General features: G+C 32.6%; 2 protein-coding genes across 2 annotated transcripts; one reads left to right on the top strand and one right to left on the bottom strand.

Moving 5' to 3' along the window:
* The first annotated feature begins 1,241 nt into the window (after positions 1-1,241).
* Positions 1,242-13,603, top strand: Top3alpha (topoisomerase 3-alpha). The gene is made up of 15 exons (XM_068775533.1): positions 1,242-1,386; positions 1,462-1,671; positions 2,027-2,279; positions 2,434-2,604; positions 2,938-3,113; positions 3,592-3,874; positions 4,642-4,853; positions 5,893-6,004; positions 6,490-6,719; positions 8,171-8,309; positions 9,367-9,530; positions 10,285-10,750; positions 12,039-12,297; positions 12,712-12,821; positions 13,326-13,603. Exons 1-15 carry the CDS (start codon positions 1,306-1,308, stop codon positions 13,478-13,480), a joined length of 3,021 nt encoding a protein of 1,006 aa, XP_068631634.1. The 5' UTR covers positions 1,242-1,305; the 3' UTR covers positions 13,481-13,603.
* On the bottom strand, positions 13,054-15,128 carry Cby (Chibby). Its single transcript, XM_068775534.1, has 2 exons — positions 14,866-15,128; positions 13,054-14,447 (listed from the first exon to the last, which is right to left on the bottom strand). Exons 1-2 carry the CDS (start codon positions 15,047-15,049, stop codon positions 14,233-14,235), a joined length of 399 nt encoding a protein of 132 aa, XP_068631635.1. The 5' UTR covers positions 15,050-15,128; the 3' UTR covers positions 13,054-14,232.
* Between the last annotated feature and the right edge of the window lie 822 nt (positions 15,129-15,950).

Raw genomic sequence — 15,950 nt, 5'->3', positions numbered from 1 at the left:
ACAATATAGCCGCTCAACACACAAATTGATTAATTACAGATGCTGCAAACGGAGGATCAAAATGCACTTTTCGAAACGTGACAGCTTCTTTTACCTGCATAGATCACGGTTATGGACAGTCAAGTTCTATGGGTGACTCAAACTCATTATGTAGATGGTGTCTTGGATGACAAACTCACCTTCAGTGCGTACGTTGATAGCGCGAGCGGAAAGGCCGTCCTCGGCCGCTTTTATCTGTTCCTAAACAGCGGGAGAAAAAAGTCGTTGTCAAATAAAGTGACACCTTATAAAGCTATGATCAAACCCGTGTTCACATACGCAAGACTTCTACAGACTTCAGGTCGTAGAAAACGGGATCAAGTGCACGATGTTAATAGACACCTGCAGTGATCGCTCAGCTTCTAAAGCGGGCACCGATTTATTACTTTGGCTCTGCCGTTCTTCACACAAATTCCTGATGGTAGGTGCCTCCATTTAGAACACAATTATACCTGGTACATTTAAATGTCGCACCGTCCTGAGATCAAGACCCAAACTCGAGTTTCCGGACGACGTGACAACAGTAAGACAAACTCTGTACACTACACACTCTTATTGTCACAATCCGATCACCAAGAGGCCTGGTCGGAAATGAGGCCTGATCATATATCACAGGGTATGCTAACCACCAATTATACTAGATAGAAGGGTTAACAGAGCTACTTCGCCACCTCTACTCCTAACGCTAACTCTTTCCGATGTGGTAATAATGATATTAGCCAAGCAATAGCAACCGCCCAAGCCGAGCTACCGCCTTCTTCTGCTTACCTAAAATTCTGAAGAATCTGTAACTACCATTTGGAACGCAGCCAGAGTCTAATATATATAAAATTTATTATTTGCAAAAAAAATGTATCTTTATCATATTTAATTTCACCAAACATTTTGAAATCAAATCTGCTTGCTGAAATTGTAGTATGCTTCTTGTAAAATAAATAAAATTTAACAATGAAAATGATATATAAAACTTAATGGATGTTATCACAAATTTTGACATATGTTAAGATAATCTATGCATTTGACATTGGCGGTTAGTGTTTCAGTTTCAGAATGTTTTGTGATTATCAAAATAAGAATTACTACACAATGTGAATACAAGTATCTTTAGTTTGTTCTTTAGTATCTTTAGTATAATGAAAATGAAATGTTAATAGTAAAAACATGTTAGTTTTATTTAGATTCGTATTCCGCACGAGAAGAAATACTAATTTAAATTGTACTAGTTATGGTTCACTTTTGATACAAAAATTTAAATCAAATTCTACAATGAAATACCTAAATGTAGCAGAAAAAAATGATGCTGCAAAAAATATTGCGTTACATTTATCAAGGGGCAGTTCCCAAAGGGTATTTAAATTTTTCATTATTAGTACATGATAGTATAACCACAATAAAACTAAAGTATTGTTTTTAAAATTCCAGCGAGAAGGATTATCTCAATACAATAAAATCTACGAGTTTGAAACAGAAGTAATGGGTCAAAAATGTCACATGGTAATGACTTCTGTATCTGGTCATCTTCTAGCATTAGAGTTTGCAAGTTCTTACAAAAGTTGGCAGTCATGTAATCCATTATCCCTATTCGATGCTCCAGTTCTAAAATACTGCCCAGAAAATTATGAAAAAATCAAGGTAAATGTTCATTTTTAAGTCAAGGTGCATTTGCTTAAAGTGATTTTTGTAGTCATTGTATGATTCATACACAAATTTTAATACTATGTGGTTACATAATAAATTAAAATTATTTTCATTTTGACTTTTTCTTAAATTTATATATGATAAACATCACACTGTACTGGGAGTAAATTTTACCACCTTAAAATCAATATCATACTGGCTAGATCAATACTGCTACATTATATGGTTATTAATTGGTTTTTAGTTAAAACTTACTATAAAACTAAACTTACTATAAAAGTTGAGACCATATATTTTGTTCATATAGTTTTTCATTAAGATATTTTGTGTTGTATGAATAAATTTTTAGAAAACTCTTGAAAAAGAAGTCAGAAGCTGCCAAGGACTTATTATATGGACAGATTGTGATAGAGAAGGCGAGAATATTGGCTTTGAGATAATTGAGGTGTGTACTGCTGTAAAAAATAGCCTGAAGGTTTACCGGGCAAAATTCTCCGAGATCACTTCAGTGTCAGTGCGCCGGGCGTTACAGAACTTGGAGCAGCCAAATAGAAACATTAGTAATGCAGTTGATGTGAGGCAAGAACTAGATTTAAGGATAGGTAAATTATGTAATTGGACAATGTTTGCTAAAATATCATAATAGACTCAAAAGTTCTTAATCACATATTTCAATATACTTCAATTATGATATAAATTATTTCTATAGATACAAAGGTTGATTGGTTTTTTAAATTTCATATTTATTTATTACAGGTGCTGCATTCACAAGGTTTCAAACTCTAAGGTTACAAAAAGTTTTTCCATCTAAACTAGCTGATAGTCTTATCAGTTATGGATCTTGTCAGTTTCCAACACTGGGTTTTGTTGTGGAAAGATATAGAGCTGTAAATAACTTTGTTACTGAGGCATTTTGGAAAATAAAAGGTAAATAAAAAGCATACAAAATTCAAATCTTAAAACACATAATGTAAAATACTTGTTAAAAAATATGAACCTATGATGTCACAAAAAATAAATAAAAATAAGTCTTGCTTAAAGTTGTATCCATTAAAATTTATTTGTAGCCTATTTTTCTCTCTTTATTTTATTTCATTTTGAGATATTTGTTATTGTTGTGACTTGTCCCAGACATATAATGTACATTCCCAATTACAACTAGCTTGTTGAAATAAGCCATTTGACCAAAGCAAACAAGAAATCTGCTGTAACTTAATGAAAGAATTCCAGAACAATCATTTGATGCTTATTGTCTTTTAGTCAATCACACTCTGAATAACATAAGTGTAGACTTCTCCTGGGATAGAGTGCGGTTATTTGATCAAGAGGCGTGTCAAGTTCTTCATGAAATTTGCTTAGCCAACCCAATTGCAAAGGTGACTAGTGTAAAATCAAAGCCTAAGTCGAAATGGAGACCTTTGCCATTAGATACAGTGGTAAGATTTTATTTCATTTAATCTTTATGATAGTATATGCGGTGAAAACCTTAGTCATAGGCTTATTTTAGTTTTCTTTAAAGTAGTGCTGTAAAGCATTTTATGATACAAAAGGTTAATCTTAAACGAGTTTAATAAAACAATATTTTTAAAAAATGTCAACATGTAGGCTATGCCTAATTTGCTGTCCTTTTTCATTCCATTTTATTTTACAATCATATTTTTTTACATTTTCTCTATCTATTGTACAACTATTAACACACTTATTACACTTCTAATAATAATAAGCTCATTAAATAACTTAATTAGTTCAAATTCGTATAAACTAATTAAAGTAAAAAAAAAACAACACATTGTTAATAAAAAGCAGAAATCAAAATAAACATTCTTTAATATTTTATTATGGAGCTTTGTTTGATGTCCAGTTTGTAGTATGTTAATCTTAATTTATTACATATGTCCGGGTTTTAAATTTCAGGAATTAGAAAAATTAGCTTCTCGAAAGCTTAAAATCAACGCCAAAGAAACAATGCGTATTGCAGAAAAGCTATACACACAAGGTTTCATAAGTTATCCTCGTACTGAAACCAATGAGTTTCCAAAAGAAATGAATCTAGCGCAACTTGTGGGTTTGCAAACCGCAGACAGCAACTGGGGAGCATTCGCTCAGGGTATTTTGGACAATGGAGGACCTACACCGAGGCAAGGAAACAAGAGTGATAAAGCTCATCCCCCTATACACCCAACAAAGTATACAAATAGTAAGAAACTAATATTATACATTAAACATATATCTAATAACTTCTAAGATTTATACCAATATGAAATAAGACTAACTTTCATTAATTATAATACTAGGATGTTTTTACATTTTTACCTTTACTACTACTCTTGCCCATATGTGGTACAACTGACCTTTATATAAGCAATTATAAATTTGTATTATTTCATAAGCATATTGATACCCATAATTGTTTATAGGTGTAAAGGTTTTATAGGGGTGAAAGTATCCCTATCCAAAAATCAAAAGTTTCAGAAATAATATATAATGTAATGATAATATAGTAAAGGAAATCGTTTTAAAATTTTTGTATTAATATTATAAATTGTACTACAGTACCCGGTGATAAATATTGCACATCGCCCTTTGGAAAAAGGCAATCGGCTAATTTTGCCTTCATAGAGAGCACCTCTTTCCCATACTACCCGTGTGACGTTTTGTCAGTCTTGTATCGTGCGATAAAGATAACGTTTGTGAATGTGAATTGAGATTAAATTACCATTCTGTAAATTTCAATCTAAACAAGGAACTACATAAATAACCTGAAATTCATTAGATTTGATGTCATGCGTAAACTATGTATGTCACTATGTAATAATATAAGGTGAACATTTGACCTTATATTATTACATAGTGACATAGTTATTGTTGATCATGCTTGTATTTTTATGAAGTTTTTTTAATGTCAAAGACATGTTCAGGTCTAACTTTAATACAGCTGATATAAAAGCATTTACTATTTTCAAGGTCTTTCTGGTAACGAACAGCGTTTGTATGAGTTCATTGTGCGTTCATTTCTCGCATGCTGCTCAAAGGACGCTCAAGGCCATGAGACAACGGTTGCCATTGACGTGGCCAAAGAGATGTTTTCAGCCAGCGGCCTCATGATCATCGCACGAAATTATTTGGACGTTTATCCTTACGATAAATGGTCTTCTAAAGAAATTCACGTCTATGAGGTAATTGCATATTTTTAAAGTTTTTTGCTCTAGTAGGCATTTATTTACACAAAAATAAGCCATCACTGGCTCTGGATGCGGATCTGTTGAGAAGAACCACCCAGAAACACAACAGTTGTACTTTTTAAATGAAATTAAACATTTTTTTTATGTATACATCATAATATAGACATGTAAATAAATCAACAGCAGCAAACCAAGTTAAACGCACTTTAATAAACTTTTGGATCAGTTACATTTGGATTCGTTTTTATTAATTCCTCTGCCATTGAGCAGCAGACTATATTTTTTGCAACAAATAATTTATATACAAACACTTAACTGCGCAGTTGTTGGACTGGTGTGTAGTGGCTTCTTATGTAACTATCCCATGACAGCATCTATACTAAGTTATCCATTAAACTGTACTAAACTAGCTCAATTTTTTATGTGTTATCCGCCTTCCATTTTTTTTTTAATTTCGTCATTGACTATAAAATAATGTTTGTCATCTTCCCCAAAGATATTATATCTTTGTTACAATTAATACTAATTAAAAGATGCTGTTTCTTGTCCAATAAAGATATTTAATGGCATGTAAGGTTTTAAAAAATATTGAATGTACAATATTACATAATATATATTGTATAAAAATGATCACAAAAAACAATCAGTGTTTGCTAAAGTTAAAAGTTTGTGTATTCAATTTATGAGTCTCATTTCATTCGGGCACAGAACAGTCACAAAATATAACACAGCACCCGTAGCAAATGATTTGGCACGTTGGAAATGTTAAACTTTTATACAATTTTCTTGTTAAAGTCGACGCTAATAGACTTGCGGGCAGAATAAAGTAGTCCGCGAACTATAGGAATCTTTTATGAACGATTTTAACTATGTACACACCGTCAGTGTGATAAAGTCATCGCTATACAAAACCGAGCTGATCTTTGCCGTAACTCTTACTCGACGTGCCAAATTAAATGCCGGTTACTATACTATATTTAAGTATTTTTTTATAATTTAAATATGTTTTTCTACACGCTTTTAAAATTTACAGACTGGTCAAACTTTTAATCCAACGGCTATCGATTTAGTAGAAGGCAACACATCGCCACCTAATCTTTTGACCGAAGCCGACCTAATTGCGCTTATGGAAAAACATGGTATTGGTAAGTTCAAATCAGTATTACGGCTTCTAAATTTTACTGCATATTTTGATTACTTTAAATTTAATTATTAACTTAAGTGTTTAAACCATGTGGTGATGTTTATAAATATTATAAGTAGTAAGCTTACACCAACTTGGAATGCTGATCTTCACAGAAGGGACGACTAGAACACTCAACGGTCCCATCTTTTCTTTCACATTTTTCGTTGTTGTATTAATTATGAATTCGCACTGTTAAAAATTTTAATCTGTGACTGTCCAATGGAAAGAATAAAATAAATCATATTTATAGTGATCACTTTATTTATTGATTTAATATTTTAATAATTATACATTATACATTATTTATATCGTACATAACCTATCTCATTCCTATATAAAAATTATCAAAATTTACCAAACATTTTTTAAGTTTTATTCTATACAATTTATTTATACAGATTAAATATATAAGTCAAGTGTTGACAAAAATGTTTAATATTTAAGGTACGGACGCAACTCACGCTGAGCACATCGAGACGATAAAGAATCGTTCTTACGTCGCCCTCGCTGACGCCATACATTTCGTGCCAGGTCTCCTAGGCATGGGACTGGTTGAAGGCTACGACGCTATGGGACTGAACATATCCAAGCCTCACCTAAGAGCGCAACTTGAAGCAGATTTGAAAGCTATAAGCGAAGGAAGGAAACAACCGGATATTGTTTTGGCTGAACAGGTACCGTTTTTTTTAATGCTGCACTTTAATCTTTACTGGATTAAGATTGCGTATCTCATTAGTGTGTTTAGCTTAGAAGGGCACATGCGCATTTCGAAGGAGCCAAGGGCCTCTACACGACCACTGTGGTTATAGTGAGAAGGAATCCCACATAATCTGGTCCTATCTCGGAAAGAAGAGAGATTTCTTGTCGTCGTTTATCGTAAAATTTACGCTGTAATTATAAAATAGTGTATTGGAACTTTTTCCTTGTAAGAATCTGATCGTCGTTTCAGTTCATAGATGCCCACAGCAAGATATAGGCCGCCCCCAAAGATATCTATGGAGGAAGTACAATAATCACCCCATTGGGTTTTGGGTTTTGCTACCGCAGTGTGGCATATGGTACGCAGAGGATGGCGCTGCCCATCCCCTGGAATTTTTTTGTGAGCAGTGTCGACCCTACATAATTAATGCACAAAGTGTGAATTATATATAACACTATCGTGGGAATCGAATTTGCGACCTATGACCGCAAGTCTCAATCTTCTGCCGGTGGGCTACCACTACTCAAGGGTGCGGTAGGTAGATATTAATATAAGTAAAGCTATGTCGTACACTATTGAATTAAGACTTTGAACAGCCTCAGTGGCAATTTATTGGCTATATGTTTGTTTATTAATTATTTTTAAACGACGAAAGATTTTTATGTGATATAGTATGTTTATTGACGGCATTTCTCTGTTTTAATACAAAGAATATGAATTTTAATTCCTTGTCCTAAGAGCAGATCAACGATCTTTTCAAATGTATAAATTTAAAAAGACCGCTGATGGGGCGGCTTAACTTATAGTGCAAGGTGTGCAATGCACACGGGCGCCGCCGCCTCAGGAGAAGCTGTGGCGCTCCTTGAAACAGCTAAGAGCATCGTCTTGGACCATAATGGTACAACAATAATGATATGACAGAAGCGGCCAGCCAGCGCGGTGGCGGCAGTTTTCAATCGCGAGCGCCCTATGGGCGGCGTCTTTTTCGAACATTTTGTTTCAACTCAAAATAAACCTTATTTCACGTATCGCTTTTGGTTCACCGCATAGTTTCGTAACAGAGATGTGCTACAGGCATAAAAACAATGAGTGTTATTCAGTCGTCATAAGAAGAAAGGCCGTAACTAACACCATACTTTAAGCTATATTTACTTTTAAAGCTTGTAAGAATATGAAAAAACTTTCTTGTTACGACGGCAAAGTTAATAATTAAAGCCACTGAGGGAGAGAGAGTCAGGCCTTGGGGGCGCCAGGGTTTCATTGCACACGGGCGTTACGCGAGCTAGAACCGCCCCTTTTGAACAGCTTTTTTAAAAACAAACACAAAATGCGGGTAGATTTAATTTAATTAGAACATCTTTAAAATCATTTAACTTATCGTTTATTGTACACTGATTAGTTATAAATATGATTTTTACATTTTAGATAGCTAAGTACAAAGAGGCGTACATCACAGTAACAGCGGAAGCTAATAAAATAGACAACGCGCTCGCAGAACGGTTCAGCGAAAGACCGAATGAATATGTCCCCGGCGCTGAGACTTTGCCGGTTGAGATGCCATCAGGTAATATATGCGTTTTTTTAAATAGCCCATCGGGGAACTCTCGTAATACCTAGCTTGTTGTAGAACAGGGTTTGATATACTTTAATAATTTTTTCCACTCTTTTCCTTTTATTTCTGTACTTATTTATCATTCTTCATATGATCTATCTTTTCTTTTCTTTCATCATTATATTCATTCTTTTTTATAATTATTTCCGTTCAATCATCGCCTTCCTTCCTTCCTTCGCCTCGTTCCTGAAATAGCACTGATCCGGGTTATAACACATTTCTTTACCTCAAGTTAATATATGTTAATAATAATTGGACTTTATATGAAAAACATTATCTGCCAGTCAATATTAGGTGATGAGATTTACTATGATCGGTATAAATCGCCGACCTTGGTAAATTTTTTTTTGTGGCTCCCGTTATTGTCGACCTCGCGTTCACCCCTATCTTGAATATTACATTTTCGGTAAATAATTTTTTCAGTTACAGTATTATTTACAGTTTTTTTTTCTTCCTTACTTCACATTGTCTTTTGTGCTTTTTCTTACCATTCATTCATTATATAATCTTCCACGCCTTTATCATTCTTATCATCGCCCATCACCTTTCATCTCTCTACTCCCTTCCCGAAAAATATTACAGTTTTTATCATAGTTTTTTTTATCACATTTTGTTTATTTCCTATATTTTTATTCTTTGGTCTCTAATTTTTATGTTATATGACTGGTCTTTGGATTAATTTTTTATTTCTGTTCTTTATTTTATATTATTGTGGTCTTACCCGACCCTTTACGCGCTTTTATCTATTATTATATTTGGACTATATTGGTTATAAGAAGACGCTGAACATAGGTCTGTTCCAAATGGACCTGTTAGAAATTTATAGGGGATGCCTATTGTCCGTAAGACGTAAAACCACAAGAATGTAAAGTATAGAACGGAAATAAAAAAATTAAACCATATTAAATATATACATTATACCGTATATAACCATATTATATATATATTATAATTACTTTCTATATGTCAATCATTAAATGCGATAAAAATTTAATAACTTATTTGTCAGTTCTCAAGTGCCCAAAGTGCGGTCAAGGGATGGTTTTAAGACAAAAGAAGAATAATGCAGATGAGTTGTTTATAAGTTGTCTCTCATACCCAAATTGTAAGAATGCGGTTTGGCTGCCCAGCGTTGTGAAATCGCTGCAAGTTCAGCCGGAAACCTGCCCACGAGTAAGTGTTGTTTTCAAGATTAGAACATCATATGCGCCACGTTTGTTATGACGTAATGATGGGTATAGACTAATTATAGATTATACGCGTTTAATCATCAAAAGATGTTGAATATAATTATTACCGTCGAAAAATTTTCTACAAATATTGTCTGCAGACAAAATCGCTGCGTAATAGTGTGAATTTTTAAAAATGGTTTAGGTGTATTTTCATGACAATTTATTACTTTATGAAGTTTTTATTCTTTTCTCCTTTCATAAAAATATTTACACATTTCAACGTTTTGGTATTATATGTCAATTTTATGATAAATATTTAAGTTATGTCGCGTTTTGACTGCCTACTACTTGATTACAGTCGGAATCATTATTGTCTGCTGGACTAGGCAAACGCCGGAACCAATCAAATTCTGCGAAACTTGCCACAACCTTTAATGCTAAATTATTATTTCGTGTTTTGAATTCGGACGCCATCTCGAAGATATCGCTGACTTTGAGATTGTATCGGAGTAATAAGTTTTAAATAGTACATGATAGTAAATAATCTCTGTATAAGTGTAATAGATACCACAACAATCACACTGTATTTTTATTTAACTTGGAACAAATACCTGCATGGGTGATTTCATACGCACCTTCAAATGGTCAAATTAGATGTTTTATTTCAAACGAATGGACTGTCTTTATATCTTTGTCTATATATACCTTTGCGAAAGTTTGATATTAATTCATTTTATGATATTTTACAATAACAGTGTGGCCCCAATTACAAAATACTAAAATTCGAATGGCGGAACAATTCAATAAGTCATTTGTACCCACCGCCGTACGTTGGATGTATCGGAGGCTGTGACCCAACCTTCCTGGAACTGCTCAAAATAAATCCGTCGAGTGTTCGAACAACAAATTCAAGCCAAAGTGGAACTAATAACAACGTGCCGACAGTTGAGAACCGCACGAACGTTACAAGGTCTAATAATGCAGCGCGGACGAATACACAGAGGAATACTTCGGCTGAGGCGATGCCGACAAGGCCAAACAACAGGAATATGGAAACAAGGCAAATTCCAACCACTGCTACTAATAATAGAGTTCAAAGTGCAAATGTGTCAAGGTTGCCAACACCGAGGGTTGTGGGTGACTCCGAAGACAATAACGTTATCTGTGGCTGTAATAAACCAGCGATTCAGTTGACGGTTAGAAAACAGAACGCGAATTTCGGTAAGTTTAGTAAAATAAAACGTATTTTATTATTATATGAAGTTGTTTATATTTTACGTTATTGTATAAAGTTAGTTACCAGGGTCCAGATGGATCCCCTGTTGTCCACTGGAGACGTGGATAAGGAAACTTGACGGGTGTCTACGTCAGCTTGACAAAGAAAGTGGATTCACAATTCGCAAGTGAGATCTACGAAATTTTATCTGCTTTGGATAGTGAACAACTAAAATTCTGGTTTGATTTCTCCTATCGATATAAGCAGATATTTTAAGACGCAATATAGACTATAGACAGATTTAATCTTCACAATTTTTGTCGAGATTTGGGAGTATCGTAGAAATGTAGCTGCAGAGAGTCCACCGGAACCAACAAAATTTTTAAAGTAGTCATTAGAAAAAAAGTTTGATAATATCGAATCTAATACGATGTCTTATTAATTACACATGAAATCACAAAAGGAGTGTGTTTTGAAGTAATGTTCTCTGATCTTATTAACTTTTTTATTAATATTATCTGACGACCTCGCTAAGGTCGTTGGAAGACACTGCATTCAGGTCGCCTCCAATCAATTTTATTCAAAATAATTTTGTGAGGCTATATTCCCTGCAGTGAACGTCCTACAGTTGAAATGACAATTATCAGCGACATATAATTTTTTTGTTGTGCGTGAAGTTGGTAAGTTCGTGGAAGGTTTTAAAATGGATCCACAAAAATTTGTGAAAATACAACATAGATTAACTAATTTTGTTGAGCTCTTAGGGACATTAAATGGAGTGGGAATTATAATACCATTTTGATGTCGCCCTTTCGGAGAAAGTCTATAAAATAATTAGTAATAAGTTAATATAATAATAAAAACAAGACTCATTTTTTCACGCAAGCCACAGTAAATAAAAATAAAAAACCTTTGATGGCAATCCAAACAAATTAAAATGTAATAAAACGAAAACAGATCCTAAAACGAGGTATTCTACCATAAAACTTAAAATAATAGTAAGTTTGTCTGCCTTAAAATGAAAACATAAATTCCTTATTATTTTTAAGTTTTGGAGTATATGAAATAGAAAACTTATTTCTACAAGTAATCAATCAATGTTTATTATAAAAAGTATATCACTCTGAAATGCGTAGGTATTTTTGTCGGACTGCAACAAGCCTCCATAAATCTTGGCAATATGAAGTCTACCTGGGCAGCTAGTTTTTAATGGTATTATTTATTGTGTATGTGTTCTTATTTATGTACCTACAATAATTCTAATAATTTCTAAGCTTTTTTATCTTTTAACAGGTAAGAAATTCTACAAATGCCCAGTTGGAATGGAGAATGGAGGTTGCGACTTCTTTTTGTGGGCACCAGACACAGAAAATAATGTCCAGAACCATTTTCCAACTCCTTCCGAATCAACTTCTTGGGGTGTTAGCTCCACGCCTCCAAGCAGTAGTGGTAATACTACTAGAGGTTGGGGCACAGCACCCAGTTTCAACAGAGACAACTTTCAGCAGAATGATGATAATGTTATGTGTAACTGCGGTTTACCATGTAAAAAGTAAGTTTTACTTTTTAGGGGAAAACTTAAACATGTTTTGTGAAATAGTGATTTATGAATGTGAATAACTGTGAATTCACTTTTTGTGTCTTATAACACTAAAAATATATCTTCAACGAGTCTTGGAAGAATAAAATATCGCCCCACTCATAACAATGGGGTCCGCAAAGCAAAAATAAGTTTTTCTTTTTATGTTAATAAATATGTGAAAAATTATTTCAACGAAATTTTTAGTGGCAACAGATGTAATTGAGCGCCGCCTCGAGCGTTGAACGGCGGACTGTCAAAACAGCGACTGATACTACTAACTCTTATGTAACAAATTAAACATTTAGAGAATAATTTGAAAACTTTCAAAGTAATAAATTTAAAAAAAGGTATAAATTTCTATTCAATTAAATGTATATTTTCCAGGATAACCGTTCACAAGGAGGGGCCAAACAAAGGCCGTCCGTTTTATGGTTGTGCGAAAGATTTTAATTCGCGTTGCAATTTCTTCCAATGGGCCGATTCTGAAAATACTGGTAAGACGAGATTCTGTTTCAAAAAGAATTTGGTACATGATAGTTGTCATACGCGGACATTGAATGATATCATATAAAAGATATATTATTTTCGTTAAATTAAAATTTACAGTTATATTGAATATGGGAACTTTAAAAAGATATTGATTAATGTTAATTTTTCATCGTTGCGGTAATGTGCCAACTGTCAATATCAATTTGTGTCAAATATTTAAAATAAAACAGGGAGTCCTAAGTCGCATTGTTAATTTCATATAATTTTTTTCAACAAAATTGTTGTTAGTGAAGAATATTTCATATGATAAGTGATTTCGAGTTTGCTTTATGAATGTACCAAATATATAGAATATTTTGACCTAAATATAATAAAAGAAAAAAATTGTCAAATTTACATTTAAATAGTTTTGTTAAGTTTGTCATCGTTTTGTCTCCTTAAGTACACGAAAGAGTAATAAAAATATATATTGTGGAGTTGCAATCATTAATTATAACTTTATATCACAGTAGAATGGAACAGTAGCAATACTAGTCAAGGTAGAGGTCGTGGCCGTGGCCGTGGACGCGGTAGCGGGGATACTGGCGGAACAAGGACAAGAAAATGTGGCCTTTGCAGACAGGAAGGGCATACAAGATCCCGTTGCCCTAACAACGTTCAATAGAAAAATTACATTGCCATACAAATTCAAGCATGCTATGCTACAAAAGTTCATATAAAATAAGCTTGTTACTCTCAATGTATTAAATTGTAATGTAAATAATTGTAAATAAAGATATTTTTATTTTAAAAAATGTTATCATTGAAATTGATAATTATCACAAATAAAGTAAATGATACCAGTTTCTATAACATAACTATAATTATGTAATGTTTTGTTAAAAAAGTTCTAATATTTCTTGTTTTTAGCATCTACAAAGTGAACTTTCTTTTTATAAAAGTTGTAACAACTTAAAACAAGAGTTTTGCTGTACAGATACTAGGAAATATTAAACACTTACATATGTTAGTTATGACATATATCATGAAAATACAGAAATGTGGGAAAATGCTATTACATCTGTAGAGGGAAATCCAACTGGATCTATCCTATTACCTTTAAGAAAAAAGTTTTAATTTAGGTTTTTATAATTAATGTAAGAAACCCAAACAGTGAATCTGGTATTGACAAATTATTAGATTAGTATAGAAAAGAAATTAAGAAATGTACATTAAATCCTGTACAATTGTACACCATAATAATTGCCCATGGAATCTGCAAATTCCATTTAGACGGTATTGAGAATGGTATAAAAAAACCATAATCATCTGTCTCTTTCACTTTCAAGTGTCATTGGAAGAGCGCTTTATGAATTATGCCCTGTGAATATAGTACAGGAACATAATATTAATCAATAAAATTTTAGAATACTTCAATCAACATTTCTGCTTTTTACTCTTCTGTTTAAGATTACCGAGGCTCTGGGCCCGCTGCATTTCAGCCTGTTGCTCTGCCTCTACAGTCTTATCAGTCATCATGTCTAACAAAATCTCAAATTTTAGACGTAACATATTGTTTTCTTCTTCTAGTTGTTCTAATTCTTTCCTTAAACGAAGATTCTCTTTATGTGCCGCAGCCGCTCGCCCAGATGCTGAAGTACAGAAAAAACTAAATTAATATCCTATTGTGAAACTTCAAAAATAAAAAATACTATTTATTTAAAAAATATATATTCTCGAACAAAATTATCAAATACTAAAGACTATGTCTTCATTGACATTGAGTGGGACAAATGGTAATTGTAATTAACCACTAAGAATTTTGACGTTGGATGCAGGCAGCGCAAGACCGATTGTCATAGCGATTTTTGGGACATACTTTGCAATGGGCATCCATCGGCTGACATTGTATTTACTAATCATTAGCAACTATTAAAAATATTTCTTAAAAAATAATGTGAACATGGCGATTTTTATTATTTACAAGATGTTTTCGAAGATAATAAAACTATCATTTAGATACACTTGTTATTATGCCAATACACGTTACGAATAATATTTTCTAAATACCTGGTATCCATTGGCCTTCTTCAAATGATATATCAAAATCGCCCAATTTTAATTTAAGGGGACATAAGTCTATTGATAATTCTTTCGCTGCGTAGTCACTGCCGAGTTCGTTTCTTATCACCGTAGTATCGTGGCGACGAACGGGAATAGGTTTTGGAGTAAATTTGTTGCTAAATAATGGCATTTTGTATTACAAATAGCTTACAGTTAATAGTGCTATGAACTGCCTTTACATAACGGTTACCGCGGTAACAATAACTCAAACAAGAATCGATAAACCACAGACAAAATTAAATAATTCTAATTAACTTTATGCTTACAGTTAAATTTTTTTTAATAATATTTCAAGAAAAGCAAATAGTAGTAAATGTTAATTTGGCATGTTTGCGATTATGAAATTATTTTTTTTATTATTTTATGATGTTATTGTATGTTAAGGTAAAATTTAACTTAATTACGATTTCCTGATAGTTATAGTTAATTAACACCGAGGAAAAGATTTTTTCTTTCCGGTTAATAAACATTTTTATAGACTAAAAATTTTCGAAGTTTCTGGATTCGTTCAAATAATAATTGTCATGTTTTATATTGAAAATAATTCTGCGATAAGATTTGTACATTTTTTTGCCTATTTCATGAGATTTTTTTATGTTCTATGGATATACAAAAACGAGGAAAAATTAATAAATTTCGGAATTTTTGGATTCATTTCCTACTCATTAATACTAAATATGCTTACTTAATAAATCGGTATTCAAGTTTTAATTAAATCTGTTTATACATATATATACTCAAAGCTAACGATAAAAACGCGAATTGATGGAGCTTATTCATCTTAGTCATTTTTGAGCTAAATCAGAACTATAATATTGCCCGCACTCTTTTATTATCAACGAACAATATATCTTAAACCATTGTTATAAATATTTATGTAGATTAGTAAATAACAAAATGTATTTTGGTTAGTATTCAAAGATTTCAAACCTTTATTTTCGTTCTAATAAGAATTTAAAATATTGGATGTTATACATACATTTACTAAATAACTATTTAATTAGAAGTACACATATGGTTATACAATTTAT

This window comes from Battus philenor, unplaced genomic scaffold (assembly GCF_028537555.1).
Source record: "Battus philenor isolate CCGP_79_NKW_IND1 unplaced genomic scaffold, ilBatPhil1.0.hap1 SCAF_9, whole genome shotgun sequence".
In the NCBI taxonomy this organism is placed as follows: domain Eukaryota; kingdom Metazoa; phylum Arthropoda; class Insecta; order Lepidoptera; family Papilionidae; genus Battus; species Battus philenor.
This window is presented reverse-complemented; position numbering and strand designations above follow the sequence as displayed.

Coding starts and splice junctions, on each gene's coding strand:
- Cby (XM_068775534.1), bottom strand. CDS start 15,049: ATGCCATTATTTAGCAACAAATTTACTCCAAAACCTATTCCCGTTCGT. Junction 14,448..14,865: donor AGAAGGCCAATGGATACCAG/GTATTTAGAAAA, acceptor TCTGTACTTCAG/CATCTGGGCGAGCGGCTGCG.
- Top3alpha (XM_068775533.1), top strand. CDS start 1,306: ATGAAATACCTAAATGTAGCAGAAAAAAATGATGCTGCAAAAAATATT. Junction 2,280..2,433: donor AGAACTAGATTTAAGGATAG/GTAAATTATGTA, acceptor TATTTATTACAG/GTGCTGCATTCACAAGGTTT. Junction 2,605..2,937: donor GGCATTTTGGAAAATAAAAG/GTAAATAAAAAG, acceptor ATTGTCTTTTAG/TCAATCACACTCTGAATAAC.